The 21,161-nt window shown below is 44.0% G+C and overlaps 1 protein-coding gene across 1 annotated transcript; it reads left to right on the top strand.

Annotated features, from left to right (window-relative positions):
- The first annotated feature begins 18,464 nt into the window (after window positions 1-18,464).
- Crh (corticotropin releasing hormone) lies at window positions 18,465-20,398 on the top strand. The gene is made up of 2 exons (XM_051139616.1): window positions 18,465-18,800; window positions 19,532-20,398. The coding sequence occupies exon 2, from the start codon at window positions 19,546-19,548 to the stop codon at window positions 20,107-20,109; it is 564 nt and encodes a 187-aa protein (XP_050995573.1). The 5' UTR covers window positions 18,465-18,800; window positions 19,532-19,545; the 3' UTR covers window positions 20,110-20,398.
- Window positions 20,399-21,161: the final 763 nt, after the last annotated feature.

Here is a 21,161-nt window from a genome sequence, read left to right as displayed (position 1 = left end):
TAAGTGTGGAGAGGATGAGGAAGGAAAGTGTGACTTAAAGTGACAGTGTTCTGTCCCAACTAGAGGAAAGGCCATGGAGCCTGTGCCTGGATGGGTAGCATGGTGGGAGGAAACTGTGGAAACTTAAAGCTGGAAGGAAGAAGAAGATAGGAACCAAAAAGACCAAACGAAGGGTTTGTGAGGTTGCAATGTCCAAATTGACAGAGTCACTTGCAATAGGCAATGTTTTCATCAAGAATTTACATAACCTTTCTCCAGTGTCCTGTAGAGTTTCTACAAGTTGAGAATTCTATTATTGGGGAACTTTTTCTTTCTTTTTCTTTCCTTCTTCTTCTTCTTCTTCTTCTTCTTCTCCTTCTCCTTCTCCTTCTCCTTCTCCTTCTCCTTCTCCTTCTCCTTCTTCTTTTTAGACAGGGTTTCTCTGTGTAACAGCCCTGGATGTCCTGTACTCACTTTGTAAACCAGGCTGGCCTCGAACTCACAGAGATTCACCTGTCTCTGCCTCCCAAGTGCTGAGATTAAAGGCATGCGCCACCATGCCCGGCTTGGGAAACACTTTCATTAAAAGTTCTGCAGCCCTATACATCAAAAATGCATTCATTATAGATAGACTGTGTGGGCCAGCACCCTCTGGAAAGACAGATGCTTTCTCTGGCAAGCCTCACTGGCATCCCACCTGGAACAATCCTTGGGTTTTCTCACTCCCCAATACCACCTGTAGTGGAAGCATTCCCTCCCTGTGGTACAAAAGAAAAAAATACAGGAGTTGCTCACCATGATGTGAGACTAACAAAAGATGTCAAGAAAAGGGACAATGCTGTTGTGAGGCACCAAATGGTAAAAACCAGTGCTTTCCAGATGTTGTACACCAAGTCAGTACAAATGGTAGGGTCAAGTCTTCTGGGTCCTTTAATAAGAACCTTGCTGAATTCTCTCAGACCACCAGTATTTATGAGCTCAAGTGGAGGACCAGTTCCCAATCTCCATCAGATTCCCCAACGTGCTAGTCTGTAACAGAGGGCAATGCATTTCCAGACATCTGAGCACTTTAGAAGAGCATCTTGGTCACTTTTGTCTACATGCCCTCACACCTTAGCTGAAGGGAAAAGACTGAATGAGTCCATATGTTCAAATGCACTGTAGTAATCCGAAGCCCATGCCTCTCAGGACGATTAATTTAGTTTCACTAGACCTCCTCTTTATGAACTGATGATTGAAAGCATTACTTTATAGAGATGTTGAGAAGATAAAATAAGGTCAAGAGTGAAAACTTGACATTTATTAAAATAATGTCCAAGAGGTTTCCAGTGGCCTGAACTGATGGCTTCTGATCAGATAATAGCTTGGATAGATGCCAGACTTTCTGGAAGACAAAGTCTCAGGGCTCCCTCCCAGTGAGATGAGGCTCAGGAGCACTTGGCATGGGTTTCAGACATGAAAAAAGCCTTCAAAGTCATCCTGCCCAGACATATTTTAGAACATTATAAAACTCAGAAATTAAATTTTAATGAAGAAATACCAGTAGAAAATACAGTTTTAAAATAAAACATTTCTAATAAAAAGCAAGTTTCTTACCCAATTGCCTTTCAAATCCAACAAAAGATGATGTCTTGATTAATCAAGTTTTATTTGTTATCTAGCATCAACCACTCAGTATTAACACAGGCACTGTGTCTGTTGGACCCAATGTCTTATCCATCCTCCCAAAACAGTTTAGTGTCTCTGGGATAGCTTGGCAACTTCAAAATCTACATAACTCTATTTTGAAATGTATTGTTGGTTGACAACACTGTCTACGCTGGGAAGAGAAGGCTATGAGCACTCTGCCCTTCCCTTCATCCTTCATCTATCACCAGAGGGTGTCTCTCGAGCCCTTCTTCCACAAGACCCCAAAACCTTCCTTATATTTCCCTCTCCCCTGCTTCTGTCACTTACGTCATTACCCCTGTCTTGATAAAGTCAATGACATACATTCTTCTGTATGACCTTAATTAGCAAATGGTTTATTTGTAAATTGTATACAAAAGCTTAAAATCAATAGTTACAATTTACACAAGGTAATTACATAAGTGCAATTTATGAGACGAATGAAAAACCATGACTACATAGCTCTCCTTATACAGAATTTTTCCATGAGTATATAATTGCCTGTTTCTCGTCATAATTTTGCTGTTATGATTTGTTCATTTCAAAAGTTTAAAATTATACAAGCTATTTATCAAGGGAATCCTCAGCCAGGAACTCTCCATTCATCCCTTTATTCCACATTAGTTAATTTCTATATTTGTGCTCATATTGAATTTGGCTCTTGATTCTCTGTTTTTAAATATCATGTTTCCAGATAAAAAGAGTTATTTTTCTGGAATTACTTGATGGACTGGGGTACATTGTCCATTTCCTCTAAACAGGGCTGTTCAGTGTGCATAGAGAACCTTAGCAAATTTTTAAGGCTCCTTTCTGAGCAAATTATTTGATTAGAAAAGTATTCTAAGCCACTGCACATGGCAGTAGTCATCTGTGGTCACAGAACTTAGGGGACTGAGCTTTGAGTAGGATGAATTTGATGCAGTCTTAGGGTACATAGCAAAACCTTGAATTAAGGAATAAATTATTTTTTAAATTACAAATATAAAATCATTATATAACTCAGGGGCACTTATTGGGAAATAATATTTTGCTGAAAACAATTTAGAATAATGAATAAAGGTGATAATAATATTTATTCTTTGGTGGGAGTATATAGATTCCTCATGGTGTTTAAGCACAATCTTCAGTTGTAACTGCACCATTTTTTTTATAATTTTGTGCTACTACCACAAAAGATAGCAAAAAGTTTATGTTTACAATGCCAAGCTCTTGGAAACACGTGGTCACTGGGGTTACATGTCTACGTGTCTGTATTGTTTCTGTAATAGCACTTATTAGATTCTGCTTGTGTCATCATCCATCATAGCCCTCTGAATACCATCTTCCAGTGAGTCCTTCAGATGTTGTGGGTTTGCTTCACTCATGATGGGCACACATGCAAGTCCTAGCCAGAGCTTGCAGGAGAGTATAAGTAAGAATTTGTGTTCTGATTATATCACATTCACCACTTAAGAGTTTTACAACATGGAGTAACATGGGTCCCAAACACATCTTCTCTTAATGGTTATTATGTCCCTAGAGAAAATTTCTTTTAACGTTAACCTGACCCTTCCCTTCCACTCACTGTCACCAGTAGAGAGGATGGCATTTGCTTACCTAAGGAGGCAGGCAGGGGACATCACTGGCAAGAACACACTGTTGTTGAAGAGCAAAGGTGTTAAGCATCCAGAAGAAAATGACATAACTACATCAAAGACTGCCTATGTGGTGTCTGCTCTGGACACTGGATGAAAGATCAAATGAATAAAGGATGCCTGGTGTCTCCTCACCTGCCTTTGGGCACTGAACTTGGGTGTTGGAGATCAGAGGTAATGTGACAGAGTAAAGGTAGAAGAAAGCTGACTTATGGGCTCAATCAAGGCTAGCTGTGGATTGGGTGTGATATATGTATGTGTGGCAGTTTGAATGAGAAAGATACCATAGACTCATATGTTTGACTATTTGCTCCCTTGTTGGTGGAACTGTTTAGGAGGTGTGCCAAGTTGCATGACACTTGGGGTGGGCTTTGAGCTTTCAAAAGCCTATACCAGTTATCCATGTATTCTCTCTCTCTCTCTCTCTCTCTCTCTCTCTCTCTCTCTCTCTCTCTCTCTCTCTCTCTCTCTCTCTCTCTCTCCCTTCTTCCCTCCTCCCCCCTCCAGCCTCCATTTTGTAGAGTAGATGAAGCTCCTAGCTACTGCCCCAGTGCTATGCTTACCTGCCTACTGCCACATTTACTACCATGATGGCCCTGAACTCACTCTCTGAAATTTTAAGCAAGTCACCAATTAAATGCTTTCTTTTATATAAAATAATTTTACATACACTCATGAGAGCCTGCCTATTTAGAATTTAGACCTCTAAAATTGTAAACAAAGGCAGGCATGGTCGTACATGCTTTTAAGGCTAGTATTTGGGAGGTAGAGACAGATGGATCTCTGTAATCCAAGGCCAGCCTGGTCTACAAAGCAAGTCCAGGACAGCCAAAGCTACACAGAGAAACCCTATCTCAAAATCTCAAAAAAAAAAAAAAGATTAAAATAAATCTTTTCTTTTTATGGGTTATACTTTCTTGAGTATTGTATTATAGTTACTAGCAAAGAGGGCCCACTAAAATTCAGCATGCCAATGTCAGCCCGGCAATCCAGGTGAGTGATTCTATGGAAGAAATGTAGCAGTGAGCAGTAGAAACCCTCCTGGAACCAGGGCATGACTGAAAAATCAAAGACAGCACTATGGAGTGAGTCCTAAATCCCTATGGGCATCTGGTCAACCTTGAGAGGGAATGTAGGTCTAATATAACGGATGGTAAGAATTCTAATTACTAGTCCAAGTTCTTGGGGCTTTTTATAGAACTATTTTACATTTTTCTCTGTATTAAAACTTCTCAATATCTTTTCTTTACTCCTGATTACTAATATTTTATGATGATGATTCTAAGGGTATTTACATGTGGGTATATGTACAGAAACTTGTTAGTTAATTGTCTTGAGCATTCAGCTAGCTTCATAATTTGGAGACTCATGTCCTTTGATTCTGAAAAAAATCCTTTGTGATATTTCTCTGATGATTTCATCTTTTTCTCTTTCAGTCTTGTTAATCAGACGTAATGTGAAGCATCCTTGAATTTCTTGTGTATTGTATCTTTCCCTTTCATAGCTCACATCTCCCTCCCTTTGCTCTACTATTTAGTGTTCCCATACCTACTACTTGTTTGAATTTCAGGGTCATGGATTTTTGTTGTTGTTGTTTTGTTTTGTTTTTAATTTTACACTGTTTTCATCTCAGACTCTAATAAAATTGTCTTCAGCTTCCAAAACAATAAGGTACAGACCAGTTACAACCTCTGATTCCTACATGCATATGCACATACTTGTTCACACTGTCTTCACACACATACACACACACACACACACACATACACACGCGCTGGTGGCAAAATTGGAATCTAGCCAAGTTAACTTGTAATCTAGTATACTTTGTACTAGTTCAGCTCTTCAGTACACGCATTGCTATTCTCAGCAAGACTTTTCTCCCTTTAAGACAAAAGCCACCTAAATATTGGGGTGCTGTTGTTATTGTTGTTTCTTAAATTCTAACAACTGTAGTGTGGGGAATGAATCCTTCAAGTAAATTTCTTTTTTAAACACTCCAATATTAATAATTCCTTAAAGTTCCGACAGTTGAAGATGAATGTCTACTTTGCAATGAATCCCTAGACGAGTGACTGCGCTCACTCATCTTTTTAATGTTTTCCCTAGCAGTGCGCATGTGTTGCTGTGTGTCTGCATAACTCCTACTTCTCCCTGTCTGTGTGTTGTGGGGGAATGTGGCACCTGAGCATTCCTGGGCTCGCTGAGTGAGTTCATTACCCTGGAAAGGTCTGTACATGCTTCCTCTAAGCCTGCATACACACATCCAGTTTTATTAGCTTTCATCCATTAGATCCACAGAACACACAGAGGTATCTTCTAACACCTTGACAATTGGGGAATTTGACCCAAGTACCCTTGTCATAGTTGGGTTGACAGCACTGGCAGCCTGATGCCAGCTGCTCATCAAAACAAAACAAAACAACAAAAACAAAACACTCTCAGGAGGCTTTCAAAACATAGACGCCTGGTAGGCTCATGTCAGACAGTTTTTAAGTCCATATCACTGTCTACATTTCTGCTTCTCAGCCCACTGCTCCCTGCCTTTCCTCCAAAATGTGAAAACTAAATTGACAAATCACTCTGCCTCAAGCTACCTTTTTAGAGCCCACTGCAACACCCTGCAGCCTGGAGTCTGCACACTACTTTTCTGACGTCACCTGGCTTCCACTGTGCTTTGTTGATAAAGGACAAGAGCCTGGAAAGGCGGAAGAGGTGAAAACGGGCCTCTGTTTCCTGTTTGCTTGCTGTGGGTGTTAGCATGACTCAGTAACAATTCGGCATGTCAATCTCTGGCTTCTATCTGCATCACCCCCAAGCCAGGACTTCCCTCGGGTTCTCACAGAGGTTCTACCCTCTTCTTTTGAGCTCACCTTCCAGGCTTCAGGGCAGCAACTCTGCTTAAGCAGTTTCCTTCCCTGCCTCTCATCCCCTTAAGGCCCCTTCTCTGAGCTGGAGGTATCAGGCAGGCGGCAGCCCATCTTCTCCTCTTTGCGTCCTGGTCCCCGCAGAGGGAGTTGGTTCTGCAGCTACATTCTCTGTTATGTTCTCTGTTCTTTTTTTCTTTTTCAGTTCTCTGAATCCTGTTTTCCCAAATCCTATGTTAATTTTTCTCTGTGAGCTAAGTGGTGCTTTTGCTGTTACCCAGACTGCCTGATAGTACAGCCACCAAATGTTGGGGGATGGTCTAATGCATTCTGATCCTAATTTACTGCTTACTGTCTGTGTGACCTACCTTTTGCTTAATAAAAAGCCATCCCACCTGGGCAGGGCAAAGGAGGTAGGTGGGGCTAGGAGAGAGAGGAATCTTGGGAAGAAAAAAAGAGAGTGCCATGAGGAGAAGGAGAGAGACCTGAAGGGAAGAGAGGAAGGCCGTCATGGGTTAGATGGAGGAGAAGCACATGGCCGGTGGCGTGGATGGAGACTCCGGCCCAGATGAGGAACATGAGCAAGTATTTGGCATTATGGATGGGAGGTAGCTTGATAGAAGTTATTAGAAGCAGATGGCATGGGATTGAGGCAGGGATCCCATGCCTGAGGCCCTACTATGAAAAGTAGTTTAAAGGATTAATATCTGCCCTGCCCCAGGTTAACTAAGGCCATTTTAAAATATAACAAGTGTCTGTGTCTTGATTGATTGCTAGCTGGGCCTATAGATAATACATGTAAATTTAAAAACAATAACCAAACATTTGCGTACTGCCCTCGTTCTACAGCCTTGCTGTGCCCCACTTTACATTTCTGACTGCTCTCCCATGGATTCTCGGCTCTGCTTTCTTGTTTTTCTGGCGTATTCTCGAGCTATGCCAGCTTGGTTTCCCTCGTGCTGCCTTCCTCCTTCAGCCACGCCTTCCTTAAATGTGGGCTTTTCCCAAGCTGCTTCCCTTGCCTTTCTGTCTTTTGCTCTACATTCCCCCGAGTCACTCGGGGTTACCACTTCGGTTGCTTACTGAGAATTCTAGCGCTCCGAATCTTTCAGACAGGTCTTTAGAACTCACACTCCTGTGCCAGCGGCAAGGAGGATATTTATATATGTATGTATGTATGTGTGTATGTATGTGTGTGTGTGTGTGTATGTGTGTATGTATGTGTGTGTGTATGTGTATGTGTGTGTGTGTATGTGTGTATGTATGTGTGTATGTATGTGTGTGTGTGTGTGTATGTGTGTATGTATGTGTGTGTGTATGTGTGTGTGTGTGTGTGTGTGTATGTATGTATGTGTGTGTGTGTATTTATTTATTTATGTCTGTTTGTTTTTTGGTTTTAGTTTTTTTGTTTTGTTTTGTTTTTGTTTTTGTTTTGTCAAGGCTGGGGTTCTCTGTGTAGCCTTGGCTGTCCTAGACTCTCTTTGTAGACCAGGCTGGCCTTGAACTCACAGAGATCCTCCTGCCTCTGCTTCCCTGAGTGCTGGGATTGAAGGCGTGATCCACCATGCTCAACTAAAAAGGACATTTCTATCTGAACGTTCCTTAAGCTTTCCACTCTCAGTGGTTCCCAAAGAAATCTCATCATCCTCCTTATTCAAAGCCCCTCTTGTCTTTACCATTTGCCTCATTGCCCAAAACAAAACAATGAGATTCATTTGGACATGTTTCTCTCCCCACCAGGCTCTAACTCCTGTGTCCTGCCCATATCTCATGTGATGACAATTACCAATTATAAGAAGTCTTGACATGTCCCGATGGCACTGCTAAGGGCTTTCTGTATCAACTCATTTAATCTTCACTGCAATAACTAAGAAGAAGATCTTCTCTTCTCTTCTCTTCTGTGAAGAAAGCAACATGCAGAGTATTACCTGGCCTGCCTAGTTACCTACATAACGACTCACAGAACTGAGATTTGGATCTAGGTTCTCAAACACTTTGGTTGCTTCCACATTGCCTGGGTCCACTTGAGTCCACTTGAAGATTTCTACTGGGCATTGCTGTTCTCTGGATCCTCAGCCATGTGCGTTTATTACTGTCACCACTTTACCTGCCATCCGTTTCGTCTAGTCCAGTCAACTTGAGTATATTCCATAAAGTCAGAATCTGCTATGTCATTCCCACTTAGAGTCCTCACCGACGGGCCCTTTAGAGTCGTCCTCTGATGACTCTTCTAGCTTTTCCTCCCAGACTTTCCTTCTCTGAACACCTTCAAACCCTGTGACGCAGAAAACCATGTGCAGCCCATGAAGCCCTGGCTGATTTCCCTTAGTCATGCATTTCCCAATCTGAGATTGCTTCTCTGGGATAGGCGCCCTCTTACTACTAGTCATTTCCTTCCTTCCTCGTCTCATCTTGGGTATCACATTCTCCTCCTCCACGGAGATCCTCTCAGACCTTTACCCCTCTCCTTTGCATGAGCAGAAGTCATCCTCTTTGTCCATACATAGATAGCACATCATAAATGTTGTGTTCTAACATGTCTTCCTCCGTGGGCAATGGCTATCTCAAGGGTAGTGGCGATTCTTTGTTTGTTTTGTTTAGTTTTTATCTCCAGCATCAAGCACAGAGACTGTGACATGGAACTATTATCTTCTTCTGCTGGAATCCAGTGGTCGGAGCCTGTTGCAGGGCACTCTGTTGGGCACATAGCAACAGCTGATGAACACCGTCCTAAAGACAATCATGTAACAGAATCACCTGTGTCAGGCTAGGAGACTAGCAGCAGCAACAAAGAGCTTTGCCAAAAGTGGTGACCTGCAATGTGGCTTCAAGGACCTTACCGAACAGCAGAGGGAGGGAAGGAAGAAGAGCCAGTCAGTCCTTCACCCAAGGCTGAGCACCAATCAGCCGTCTGTTTTGTCTTCTATGATTAAAGAATCGAACAGCGCCGTGCAATTGTTTGCCTTCGCTGGCTGCGCTTGTTCTTTTACTTTATTAAGCACAGAATTTACAGGCTGCTTCCTGCTTCCTTTCCATTTCAAACAGCTGGTTTGAAATTGTAGTGAAGGCACCACACATTAGTTGGCAGCTTTGCATACAGCAAATATTAATTTAGATGCCAGTGTGAGACATAAGCAGCAGCATATACCTCTGACGGAACGAAGCCCTGCAAGTCTTCTGAAGGGCAGACAGAGAGATGGGCTGGGGAGATTGGGGTCTGTTCTGAGGTTCTCTGTAAGTGCAGTTGCGGATGGCTTGTAACCACTGCCCCTTCCGGTGGCTGCAGGAACAGAACAGGATGTGCCCAGCGTGCTCTATACAGGAGAGGGAAAGGATGCAAATCAAAGAAGGGATGTGGTTGAGAGCAGAAGAGCGTTTAAGGCCTCCTTGTGCACGGCTGGACTGCTGGAGTCCTCCCCTGCAGGACGAGCACAAACAGTGTGGCATTTTTCATGTCACACCTTGTGGCTAATGATGAGGAAGGAGACATCCTGGAAGCCTGGCACATCTATTGGATCCATTTCTTCTAAACCACAGGACAGCCATACCTCTTCTACCCAGAGCCCCCTAGGAGGCCTGAGTGATGGGGAGAGGGGAAAAATGAGAGTTCCAGCTCCATCCACACACCTGCTGGGAGATGTGAACCAGCTTCCCCATTTTGGGCCTCTGCTTATTCATCTCTGTAATATGGATAATAATTCCTTCTTCCCAGCAGGGTTCGGGGATAAAGGATTAGAGGCACAAAAGCAAAGCTTCTGGAAGAAGCGCAGATGAAGGAAGCTATTATTGTACTTTTCTTGGCCCAAAATGAGAGAGCTGCAGTGCCCCAAATTTCTTAGTAAGAAGATCCGTGTCCAGCTCCTGAGAAGCTCCTCAGGCCTAGAAGTTCCCGGTAGAGCAGTCCTGATAACATTCTAGGGAATGCTGAGGTGGTTGCTTAATATTTCATGAAACCCTAAACACTAATATTCAGCTATAGTTCTAGTTTGTTCACGGTCTTACCCTTGAATCTTCACCTAGTCCTTTATCCAGAAAAGTTTTCTGCATTGGAGAGAGGTGATGTGAAATGCAGGCATCAATTTGGTCCAGGTCTCTGGGCTAGGAAACCAGAAAGTCAAAAGTGCAGTAGGCAGTTGGCTACTGGCATCCCAGGGTCTACAACCCTTCAGGAAATGTTTACAAAGCTCTTTGAAGAATGTTGTTTGTTTATTCATTCATTCACTTTACTTTCTGATCTTATTCTCACCTTCCTCTCTTTCCTGGCCCCACCCCCCCTCTCTTCTTTCTATCCTCCATCCCCCTTTCCTCAAAAAAGGGAAACCTCCTTAATCTAAATTCAGCACATCAAGTCGCATCAGGACTGAGCACATTCCTCTTCCTGTGCCCTGTCGAGGCAGCCTCGCCAGGGGGCCGTGATCAAACAGCAAATAACAGAGTCCATGTCACCGACAGCCCAGCTCCCCTTACTAGAGGACCCACAGGAAGCCTGAGCTGCTCATTGGCTACATCTGTGTAAGGGTCTGGGTCACAAGCACAGGGAGACTTGTGGATGAATTTTGTTCTTAAGAAAAATCGTTATGCGCCAGGTGCAGTGGTGCACACCTGCCCACCACTCAGGAAGGCAGAGGCAGGCGGGTCTCTGAGTTTTGAGGCCATCCTGGTCTACAAAGCGAGTCCAGGACAGCCAAGGCTACACAGAGAAACCCTGTCTTGAAAGAGAGAGACAAAGAGACAGACAGAGAAAGAGAGATGGGGGGTGGCAAGAAAATCTTTAAGCAAGGATACTATGACAACTTCCATTAAAATATGTCATTTATTACAGCGTGTTCATAAACAGGTGTCTTAAACAGTGCACATTGACTTTTGACAGTTCTGGAGGATGTGGAGTCCAAGACCAAGGTTCTGGTGAGTCTAGTGCTTGCTATGGACACTGCTTTCTGATGACAAAGGGTTGGGGAGAAAGAAATGCATCGTTCTTGTCTCTTTTCTGAGAGCACTAATTCCACTCGGAGTGCCCCTCCCTATGTTACATTCTAATTATCTCAGGAAGGTACCATCTTCAAATCTTAGCATAGTGGAAATGAGGCTTTGACCTAGGAGTTAGAGGACACAAAAATTTTTTTATTACACAAGACAATTCTTCTTCAAAAGCTGAGCATCACATTTTTACAGAACAAACATATCAAGTTATATAATTATAGTTCTCTATTCAAATAAAAAATTCCATCTTTGCAAGTACAGTTGTTTCTGGGAAGCTAAGAGTGCGTTAGCACATGGCAGAATTTTAGAGCTATTAAGAATTAAAGTACAAAAAAAACAAGTTGGGAAATTAGGTGCGACTCAAAGATATCTCTATATTTAACTGCATATGAATAAGACTATTAAACTTTGCTGCTGCTTGAGGCCATTAAGTCTTTTCTATTATCCTGGGGATGTTATTGCTTAGATCACTCCTAAAATTTATGCAAAAATGGAGAGCAAAATGTGGCTAATCAGACAATTCTTACTCCAGACATGGGTTTCCCATAGCTCTCTTCCCAAGTGTTCACTAGCTGTCAAAATTACAGGGCCAACTAGAATTGATGTGGCCTTTCTGCTAAACAGGATCACAGTGAATCTCCAATTGCCAAAACTCACCAGGTGTAAGCTGTGTGTGAAGGCCCAGTCTATAAAGAAGTTCACAGTCAAACTAAGAGGCAAAGGAGTGTATATAGGGCAACAAGTGCAGCTTGCCTGATGGAAGTTAATATCCCATTTTCTACCCAGAGATCAAAGAAGACTTGGAGAAGAGAAACAGCTTATTCCAAAGTTCACGACAGTCATGAACACGGATCTAGGAATAACATTTTTGACATCTACAACTCCTGAATGCTGGCAGCCTCCTTGCTTACTGTCCCTTGGGTGACCGAATTTCCAGAAAACAAAAACCATCTCTCACTGCAAAGGGTTCTGCCTTGGCCACTCCTCCTAAGAGCCAGGGCAAGAGATCTTGCACTGAGGAAAACCATCACCATTACCTGACCATGAAAGCCACAAACAGGCACCATCACGTCATCAGCACAAATGAGGGTTCAACAGCCTCTTGCTGCAAGGTGACCCTTTCAAGGCACAAAATCCTGAGCACCCTAAAAAAAAATGGAGTCATTATACTCCAAGATGCTCTTATAGAGCAAAATATGCCATTTTTCCTCCCAAAAATGGTAGAAATAACTAGCAGGTTTTAACTGTTGGCTTAAGTGCTGTGTGGCAAATAAAGGAAATGCAACAAACTCCACACAGTTTGCTAGGGTTACTCTGCTCCCAGGTAGTCTCTCCATAGCAGGCTATGGAGAGATCAGGGTAAAGATTCTGAAGGCTTGGGGACTACAGAAGAAAAACATAAAAACACTCTAGGAGAAGTGGCACACTTCCATAATCCCAGCACTCTGGGAGGCAGAGACAAGCAGATCTCTGTGAGTTGAAGATCAACCTGGTCTACAAAGGAGAGTGGACAGCCAAGGTTACACAGAGAACCCTGTCTCCAAAAAACAAAAAACAAAAAACAAACAAACAAACAAACAAAAAACAACACTGAAAATTCTCTAGTAAAATATATGTTCTAATTTGCTTTGAATTTTTCTCTTCCCTTTTTTGTAAAACTAGTGTCATCCTTAGGAGGCTTTTAGGGAACTCTCTTCTGGGCCTGGTAATGTAGTAATGTTTATGAGTACAAATCTCTATTCAGGATGCTTGGTTGGTGGATTTCTTTCTTATGTCCAACTATTGTAAGATGAGTAGTTCCTGCAAATTGCCTTTCTTGACACATCCTCCCTCTACCCTCCATCCATTATCTGAGACTAAACAGAAAATTCAATGTATTATGATGTAAATAGAAAGGTCAGTTGTGTCTGCCATGACCGGAGGACTGGGGCTTGTCAGAGAAGCGGGCATGTTCCTTTCCTGATGTCCTGAGTCATCTAACCAGGGTCAGTTACTTCCTAAGTTCTGGAAAGACAGAGAGGCAGGTGGTAATGCCCTTGCCATTTGCTGGGAAGGGGAGTCAAGGCATCCAGGGATGCCTCGCGGATGCTGAGAGAATAACTGACTAGTGATGAAGCCCTGCCTGTCCTCACGTAAACCTGAGCAGCATGGTTTGAATGTCCAGGGGTGGAGGGCCCAGGGCTCTCTAGGTCCCCTCTTTGCCTTAGGTAAGTAACGTCTACTCTGTAAGTGAGCAATTCTAGTAAGTAGCAAGTATGTATATATATATATATTTTTTTTTTTTTTTCTGCCCTTCCAATCTGCTCTCTACACTGCATTCAGAGCGCGTTTGCTTTTATCTTCCCCGTCTCTGGGCCCAATAAAATGGCAGGACTGTCCTAGTGAGGTATAATACAATCCCCAGTAAGACACAGAGCATGAAAACAGCCATAAATGTGTGGGAGAGTTTGACGTGCTTGTGAAGTAAGGTCAGGGGAAAAGGAAGTCATGACTAAGGGATCAAAATGAGGAAAGGGATGTGAGCTATTGCTCAGGGGCAGGACAGAGAAGGTGGAATGAGTCCCGAAGAAAAGGCTGTGGCAGGCAGACAAAAGTGTAGGCAGACTAGAGAGTGCCCACTGCATTCATTCAACAGACCATAGAGTGCCCACTGCATTCATTCAACAGACCATAGAGTGCCCACTGCATTCATTCAACAGACCATAGAGTGTCCACTGCATTCATTCAGCAGACCATAGAGTCCCCACTGCATTCATTCAACAGACCATAGAGTGCCCACTGCATTCATTCAACAGGCCATAGAGTGCCCACTTCATTCATCAACAGGCCATAGAGTGCCCACTGCATTCATACAACAGACCATAGAGTGTCCACTGCATTCATTCAGCAGACCATAGAGTCCCCACTGCATTCATTCAACAGACCATAGAGTGCCCACTGCATTCATTCAACAGGCCATAGAGTGCCCACTGCATTCATCAACAGGCCATAGAGCACTCACTGCATTCATACAACAGGCCATAGAGTGCCCACTGCATTCATACAACAGACCATAGAGTGCCCACTGCATTCATACAACAGGCCATAGAGTGCCCACTGCATTCAATCAACAGGCTATTGAGTGCCCATTGCATTCATTCAACAGACCATAGAGTGCCCACTGCATTCATTCAACAGACCATAGAGTGTCCACTGCATTCATTCAACAGACCATAGAGTGCCCACTGCATTCATACAACAGACCATAGAGTGCCCACTGCATTCATTCAACAGACCATAGAGTGCCCACTGCATTCATTCAACAGGCTAGAGAGTGCCCACTGCATCCATCCAATAGATAGGCTAGGGAGCACACAGTGAATGGATTCAATGGGCTAAGGAGTAGCCCCTGCACTCACTTAACAGCCTGGGAGTGTCCATTGTGTTTTGAGAAGGAAAAGACAACTTATTCAGAGCTTCATGTCTTGTCACACAGTGTATAGCCCATACTGTGACAATGATTGTGAAATGTGAGCTTTATGCTGAGGGACACCCATGATTTTAGCAGAACATAAAAATACAGGTCCTAAACTTAATCCAAGGAATAGTCCCCAGAGCAAAACACTTGTTAATTATTATTAATGTGCATTTCCAAATAAAAATCACATACACACACACACACACACACACACACACACACACACAGAGACATACACACAGATGGGACATAACAGGTTTTTGGTATTGTATACATTATGGAACAGCTAAGTGGAACTAACTACCCTGTATGTCACCTTACATACCACTTCCCGTGGAAAGAACATTTAAAATCTACCCTTTTTTTAATTTGGGTTTTAAAAACCGTAAGTTTTACTTTAAAGCAAAGATAACAATTAAGAGCACAGTATTAATTCAATTACATCCCGCAAAGCACTTGATCTCATTACAAACACTTGGGAGCAGGTAACAGAATGGCAAATGTGCTTAGCGTTAGACTCTGACACTCTGAGGAAATCTGTGTAGTATTTTTGCTGTTGTTGTCTGACAGTTTGTATCCCAGATTGGCTTCCAGGCCATGATCTCCGGCTTGCTGAAGGCGTGGGGACTGCAGGTACATTGCCACCACACCTGGCTTATACTCTTCAGAGTGACTTTCAGATTCTTCCATGTTCTTTTTAAAGAGGATGGATGGCTTCACCACCAGCAGAGACTCTTCAAAGTTACAATACCGTTACCAGGGAAGCAATAAGATATTTATGTTCTTGAAAGGCTATCCCCATCATCTTATGGAGGGAAAGTGTAGTGACCACAGTGATTAGGCCACTTGTCCATGAGTAAAGATGGCAGATTAATTGCAACAACTGTTTTAGTTATCAAACTTTGAGAGTGTTATTTGTTTGTCTAAATTTTGCAAATAGAAGTATGTGCAAAGAGATGCAGACTCTGGGTACGCGCTCTCTCTCTCTCTCTCTGTGTTGTGTGTGAGTGTGTGTGTTGTGTGTGTGTGTGTGTGCACTTGCTTGCTTGTGTGCCTGTGTGTGTGTGCCCCTTTGCCTGTGTGCCTGTGTGTGGTAGTAGGGGTTGAACCCAGGGCAAGTACTCTGTCACTTAGTCACATACCCAACTCTATTACTTTTATTTGTTTATTTTTGCATTGGTCCTTTCATGACTCCTTTCAATAAATGAGGTGGTATTCCTTAGTGTGAGCCTTAGGAGCCTAGATGCTTAGTGTCTTGTGTAGATTGTATCTGCATTGTTGCTTCTGTAATCACACATTGGTATCATAATTCAAGAACCTTCCCTACTCTCTATAATCTATAAAAATAAAAATTAATATTTTTACTTTGTGTGTATTTTTATCATTGAGCACAAATCCACTTAAAAATCTCAGATCACATAACATCGTCTCATGTATCATAATCACCAGATACAGCTAACATGGAAAATAGCAGTGTGCACACACAGGCACTTAAAGCCTACGGGCACTGCACAGAGAATTTCTGTAAACCCAAGAAAAGGCACTTCAAGGACCGACATGTGTGTTACTTCACCTGAATTCTTCCCGCTCAGCTTGTTCATATGCCTCTGCTGGGAAAGGAAACACAAAGGATGCCATGATGTTGTGTAAACAGTAAGGCTGACAGTCAAAAGCACCAGGCTCTCACTCTGACTTTATCATTAGCTGAGAGACTTCTGATGTGATTCAGCTTTGGTAAATTATGGTGCCTCACAATTTATATTCCAGTTAAGCCCCACGGCAAGGACTCAATAGTGACAACGGAGCTATAGAGTAAGCCAGCATTCCTGGAAGGCCCAGTGGGAAAGGACCCTTTTTTAAAAAAATACATTTATTTTATTACACATGTATAAAACAAACTACATACAGCAGGGAGAACCATGTGACAATCATAAATGTTGCATTTATAGTGGTTTGGCTATTTGTATTTGTTCAGCTTGAAGTAAACATTTTTTCTGTCTTGTTGGGTTTAAATTTCTGAATGAAATTCAATGTTTATCCTATCTCAACTCTAATAACTTAACTGCTTTACCTTGATCTAAAGAGATCTTATCCCCTAATCAACTAAACGTAGAAGGGATCTTAAGGATCAGGAGGCTAGCCAGAGCCGCTCCTTACTACTTCTTCCCCTGGGACCCTCCCTGACCTCCACGGACAAACTCCTAGGCACTTCCTTTTCTTACTTCCTCTTCAGGGTTCACTGGCCGGCTTGCCCTCTCCAGGCTGCCATTTAAGCTGGACCTTGTGAATGGGTAGAAAAGGGGTCAGGAATGACAGTTAAAGCAAAACAAAGCAAAAACAAATGAACAAACAAAAGAAAAGAAAATTCAAACACTGAGATGAATTTCAGCTTCTAAAATGTCCACAGTAACAATAACGAAGGTTTTCTTATCAATGCAAGCACAGCTTTCTTCCAAAGCACGAGTTAATCATGATTTATTAACAACTCACATTTTTCCAGTGCACAGGAGTCTTTCTCTTCTTTCGGAAACACATTTCACAGTGTATCACTCCAGGTATGAGCTGACTTTTCTGGAAACCTTCAGAGTTTTCCTGCCTTTCTTTTGTACAGGCCCCAAATGGGGGGTGGGGGGGGTGTTGAAATCCGCATTTCACTATCTGTCACATTAGTTACAGAGAAAATGGCAGAGACATCCAGAAACAGGGAGTAGGGAAATTTTAGATAAACAGTAGTGGTTGTTATGAAGCAGCAGAAATGAATCACAGACACCAGAGTTTGTAACAGCCTGTTGAATTGCAGGATTAAAGCTAACTGCTTTCCACTTAGATAAAATATCCATTTAATTCAAAAAATTGAGAGTGGGCTTGCAGACACGGCATTCCATTCTGCCATAGTGTCAGGGAGCAGTTACTAATGACATTCATGGTGCACATTTGAATTTGGAGGAAGGAACAGAAAACACAATAAAGAACTTGAATGCCTTGTTATACACACTGTCATGGTTCTATAGTATGTGGAGGGGAAAGGAAAGATTATCATTTACAGACTAAGAACTTGATGTTTTCAGGCTCTTAAGCAGCTTAATTTTTTTTTTCAGCACATGAGTAAGATGGATACCTCCCTCCTTGGGTTTGCAGTGTAGACTCATAATAGATTGTTTAATAAACACAGCTCAGTGTGGTCTTCTTAGGGGGAATAGAAATGACCTGACTAACTTTAGGTTCTGAGAGGAGGACCACTCAAGGCCTGAGATTCAGTTGAACCTGAGGTCTTTGTCAGAATCTTTGCTTATGGCCTTCGTCATTGAAATAGCTCTTTTCTTGTTAAGAAAAACACTGAGCTGGTTTAGAAGAAATAACAACTTACTGGCCTCGTCTTCAGACCCACAGTTCCTGTATCTGTTTTTGGGAGGGCTAAGTGGGTAAAATATCTGATTGCCTCTGCGACAACTTCTCCCTTGTTCTCCCTTCTTTTCCAGAAAGGAAGAAAGATGGCAGGCCATTATAAAGATGCAATTCAGATGCTGAGATGCTTCCTGAGAGGACAGCCTGGCAGAAGAGTTAGGTGGTGTGTAACGAGGCACCAGGGAAGTTCAGATTCGCCCTCTTAATGGTGGCTACTTTCTTGGCAGCCCTGCACTGATGGACCTCTCTCCCCACCTCTTTTTTTCCTCTCCCCTCCCAGTCTCTGTCCCCTTTCTGGTCCGTACCTGGCCAATCGTAGTAAGAGGTCAGTATGTTTTCCACACTTGGATAATCTCATTCAAGAATTTTTGTCAATGGACAAGTCATAAGGAGCCCTTCCATTTTAGGGTTCTCTGACGTCACCAAGGAGGCGATAAATATCTGTTGATATAATTGGATGTGAGATTCAGTGTTGAAATAGCAGAACTCTGTCCCTCGCTCCTTGGCAGGGCCCTATGATTTATGCAGGAGCAGAGGCAGCACGCAATCGAGCTGTCAAGAGAGCGTCAGCTTATTAGGCAAATGCTGCTGCGTGCTTTCTGAAGAGGGTCGACCGTTATAAAATCTCACTCCAGGCTCTGGTGTGGAGAAACTCAGAGCCCAAGTACGTTGTTGAGAGAGTGAAGAGAAAGAGAAGAGGCAAAGAAAAGGAGAAGAGAAAAGAGGGGAGAGAGGAGAAAGCACCAAGAGACACCCTGGGAGAGAGGTCCCTCTGCAGAGGCAGGAGTGCGGGCTCACCTGCTCAAGGAGAAGGTAGGCAGCGCCTAGACGGGGCCACCAACTTCGTCCTGCCTGAGCTGCTGTGGTGCGCCTGGGAGCCAGCAGCTGCCCCTGTGCTGGAGTGCGTGCGTGTGCGTGTGTGTGTGTGTGTGTGTGTGTGTGTGTGTGTGTCTTGCCAACTGTGCTTTAACATTCCGATGACAGCGGTGATGTGGCAAAAAGCAAAGTTAGACGGCAGCTGCTCGTGTTTATCCGCCCTGCCACTCACTGCTCACAGTCCCTGTAAAGCATGGCTCCCCTGCTGCGTCCCGGTGTCCGCCCGGATCTCCCCCACCCCACCCCCAAGCAAAGGGAGCAAGGGCTGGGATAGAGATGGAGAGGAGGATGTGGTTTCTCAATTTGGAAGAAAAGGCTGTCCGAAAGGGGGCGATCAGGGCGGGCGATTGCTTAAACCTGTGGCACTTCTCCCGGCTCCGGGAAGTCCGTGGGGGGGGGGGGATGCGTTTGGAAGGTGCTTAGGAAGTGGGGCCAGGGGCTCTAGATCTGCAAAGGGTCACTTCCCTTGCTGGCCAGCAGATGAGCCTCTGCAGGCACCTAGCTTCAGCACCGCGGACAGCGCCACCGAAGCCCCAAAGCAGGTCTTGTCGGTGCCTGTCAGATAGGAAGCTAAACTTCCATCTGAGCTAAACTCTGACTAGTCTTTCCTCTCTCCCTCGCCTTCTCTCCTCCGGGACCCCCTCACCACCACCACCTCGGCTCTGCAGCGAGCGCCCCTAACATGCGGCTGCGGCTGCTGGTGTCCGCGGGCATCCTGCTGGTGGCTCTGTCGCCCTGCCCGCCTTGCAGGGCCCTGCTGAGCAGGGGATCGGATCCCGGAGCCCCGCGGGCCCCGCAGCCCCTGAATTTCTTGCAGCCGGTGCAGCCTCAGCAACCTCAGCCGGTCCTGATTCGCATGGGTGAAGAATACTTCCTCCGCCTGGGGAACCTCAACAGGAACCCCGCTGCTCGGCTGTCGTCCAACTCCACGCCCCTCCCCGGGGGCCGCGGCAGCCGCCCCTCGCAAGACCCGGCGGCCGCTAACTTTTTCCGCGTGTTGCTGCAGCAGCTTCAGATGCCTCGGCGCTCGCCCGACAGCCGCGCGGAGCCGGCGGAGCACGGGGCCGGGGACGCCCTCGGTGGCCACCAGGGGGCGCTGGAGAGGGCGAGGCGGTCCGAGGAGCCGCCCATCTCTCTGGATCTTACCTTCCACCTTCTGCGGGAAGTCTTGGAAATGGCCAGGGCAGAGCAGTTAGCTCAGCAAGCTCACAGCAACAGGAAACTGATGGAGATTATTGGGAAATGAAATGGTGCGTTCGGCCAAACCGATTCTGCATTTACCACAAAAGTAAAAAATAAATAAATAAAATATTAAAAACACAGTATTCTGTACCATACTGCAGCTCTGATATCGTTTGTTTATTTTTATACAGCTTGAAGCGCAGGAGATGTACAGGAGAGAGCCTATATGCCCCTTCATTAGCATGCACAAAGTGTATTTCTGTGCAGTGACAAAACAGCGTTATTTGTATTGCTCATGCTTAGTTTCCACGTGCACATAAGTGTCTTTATAGTGATATCTTTAAAAACAAAAATGTGGACCCAAGGAGGAAACCTTTTAAAGAAGCAGATGGAAGTCACCTGTTGTTTTTGTTGGGGGTCACAGAGGAAAGGAATTCGTTCTTGAGGAGGTGTGTAAGCTCTTCAAATCGACTTTTTCCTTGTAAATGTTTCAATAATAAAACATCTTTCCCATCCTTGGTCAATTTGGTTGTGTAAAAGAACGTTGAATATTTATATTTTTAATAAAATCTGCAAAGGTTATTGTGATCTTATTTCCCCCACAAATCCTTCTACACTTTATTTTCTCCTAAAAATGCCGACCGTTGTCAAGTGGCTTACACTGGCCTGTGGTTGCCTTGGCTTTCCTCCGTTCCTCAGCTTCTCTTCTGCGACGGCGTTAAGTAATTTTAGCGGTTCCTCTCACCTCTAAAGGTCCCTAGTGTTGAAGGTCAGTCACAGGGGAAATAGCATTCGAGCCTAATTAGCTGGGAGGTCGGGAGGCCTGTGCACCACGGCGACTGTGTGGAGGGCAGCTCCCTCCCACCACGTGAGGCCTGGGTACTGAACTCAGCTCTCCAGGCCCAGAGACAAGTGTCTTTACTCACTGTGCTATCTCACTAGCCTTAGATAAGAGAAACTTAATGACACAAACACTGCATTTAGCTAAACACTTGCTGTGAAAGGGCCCTTGGGAATTTTTTTTTTTCCTTAAAAAAGAGCACTCTGACTTCAGCAACTACACAGATACCCTTCATGTTTCTCTCTCTTCCAGTCCTAACAACTGCAGCTTCTAGG

Source organism: Acomys russatus, chromosome 31 (genome assembly GCF_903995435.1).
Source record: "Acomys russatus chromosome 31, mAcoRus1.1, whole genome shotgun sequence".
NCBI classification, from domain to species: Eukaryota; Metazoa; Chordata; class Mammalia; order Rodentia; family Muridae; genus Acomys; species Acomys russatus.
This window is presented reverse-complemented; position numbering and strand designations above follow the sequence as displayed.

What these genes read in the sequence shown, in the direction of transcription:
- Crh (XM_051139616.1), top strand. Translation starts at nt 19,546, where the DNA reads ATGCGGCTGCGGCTGCTGGTGTCCGCGGGCATCCTGCTGGTGGCTCTG.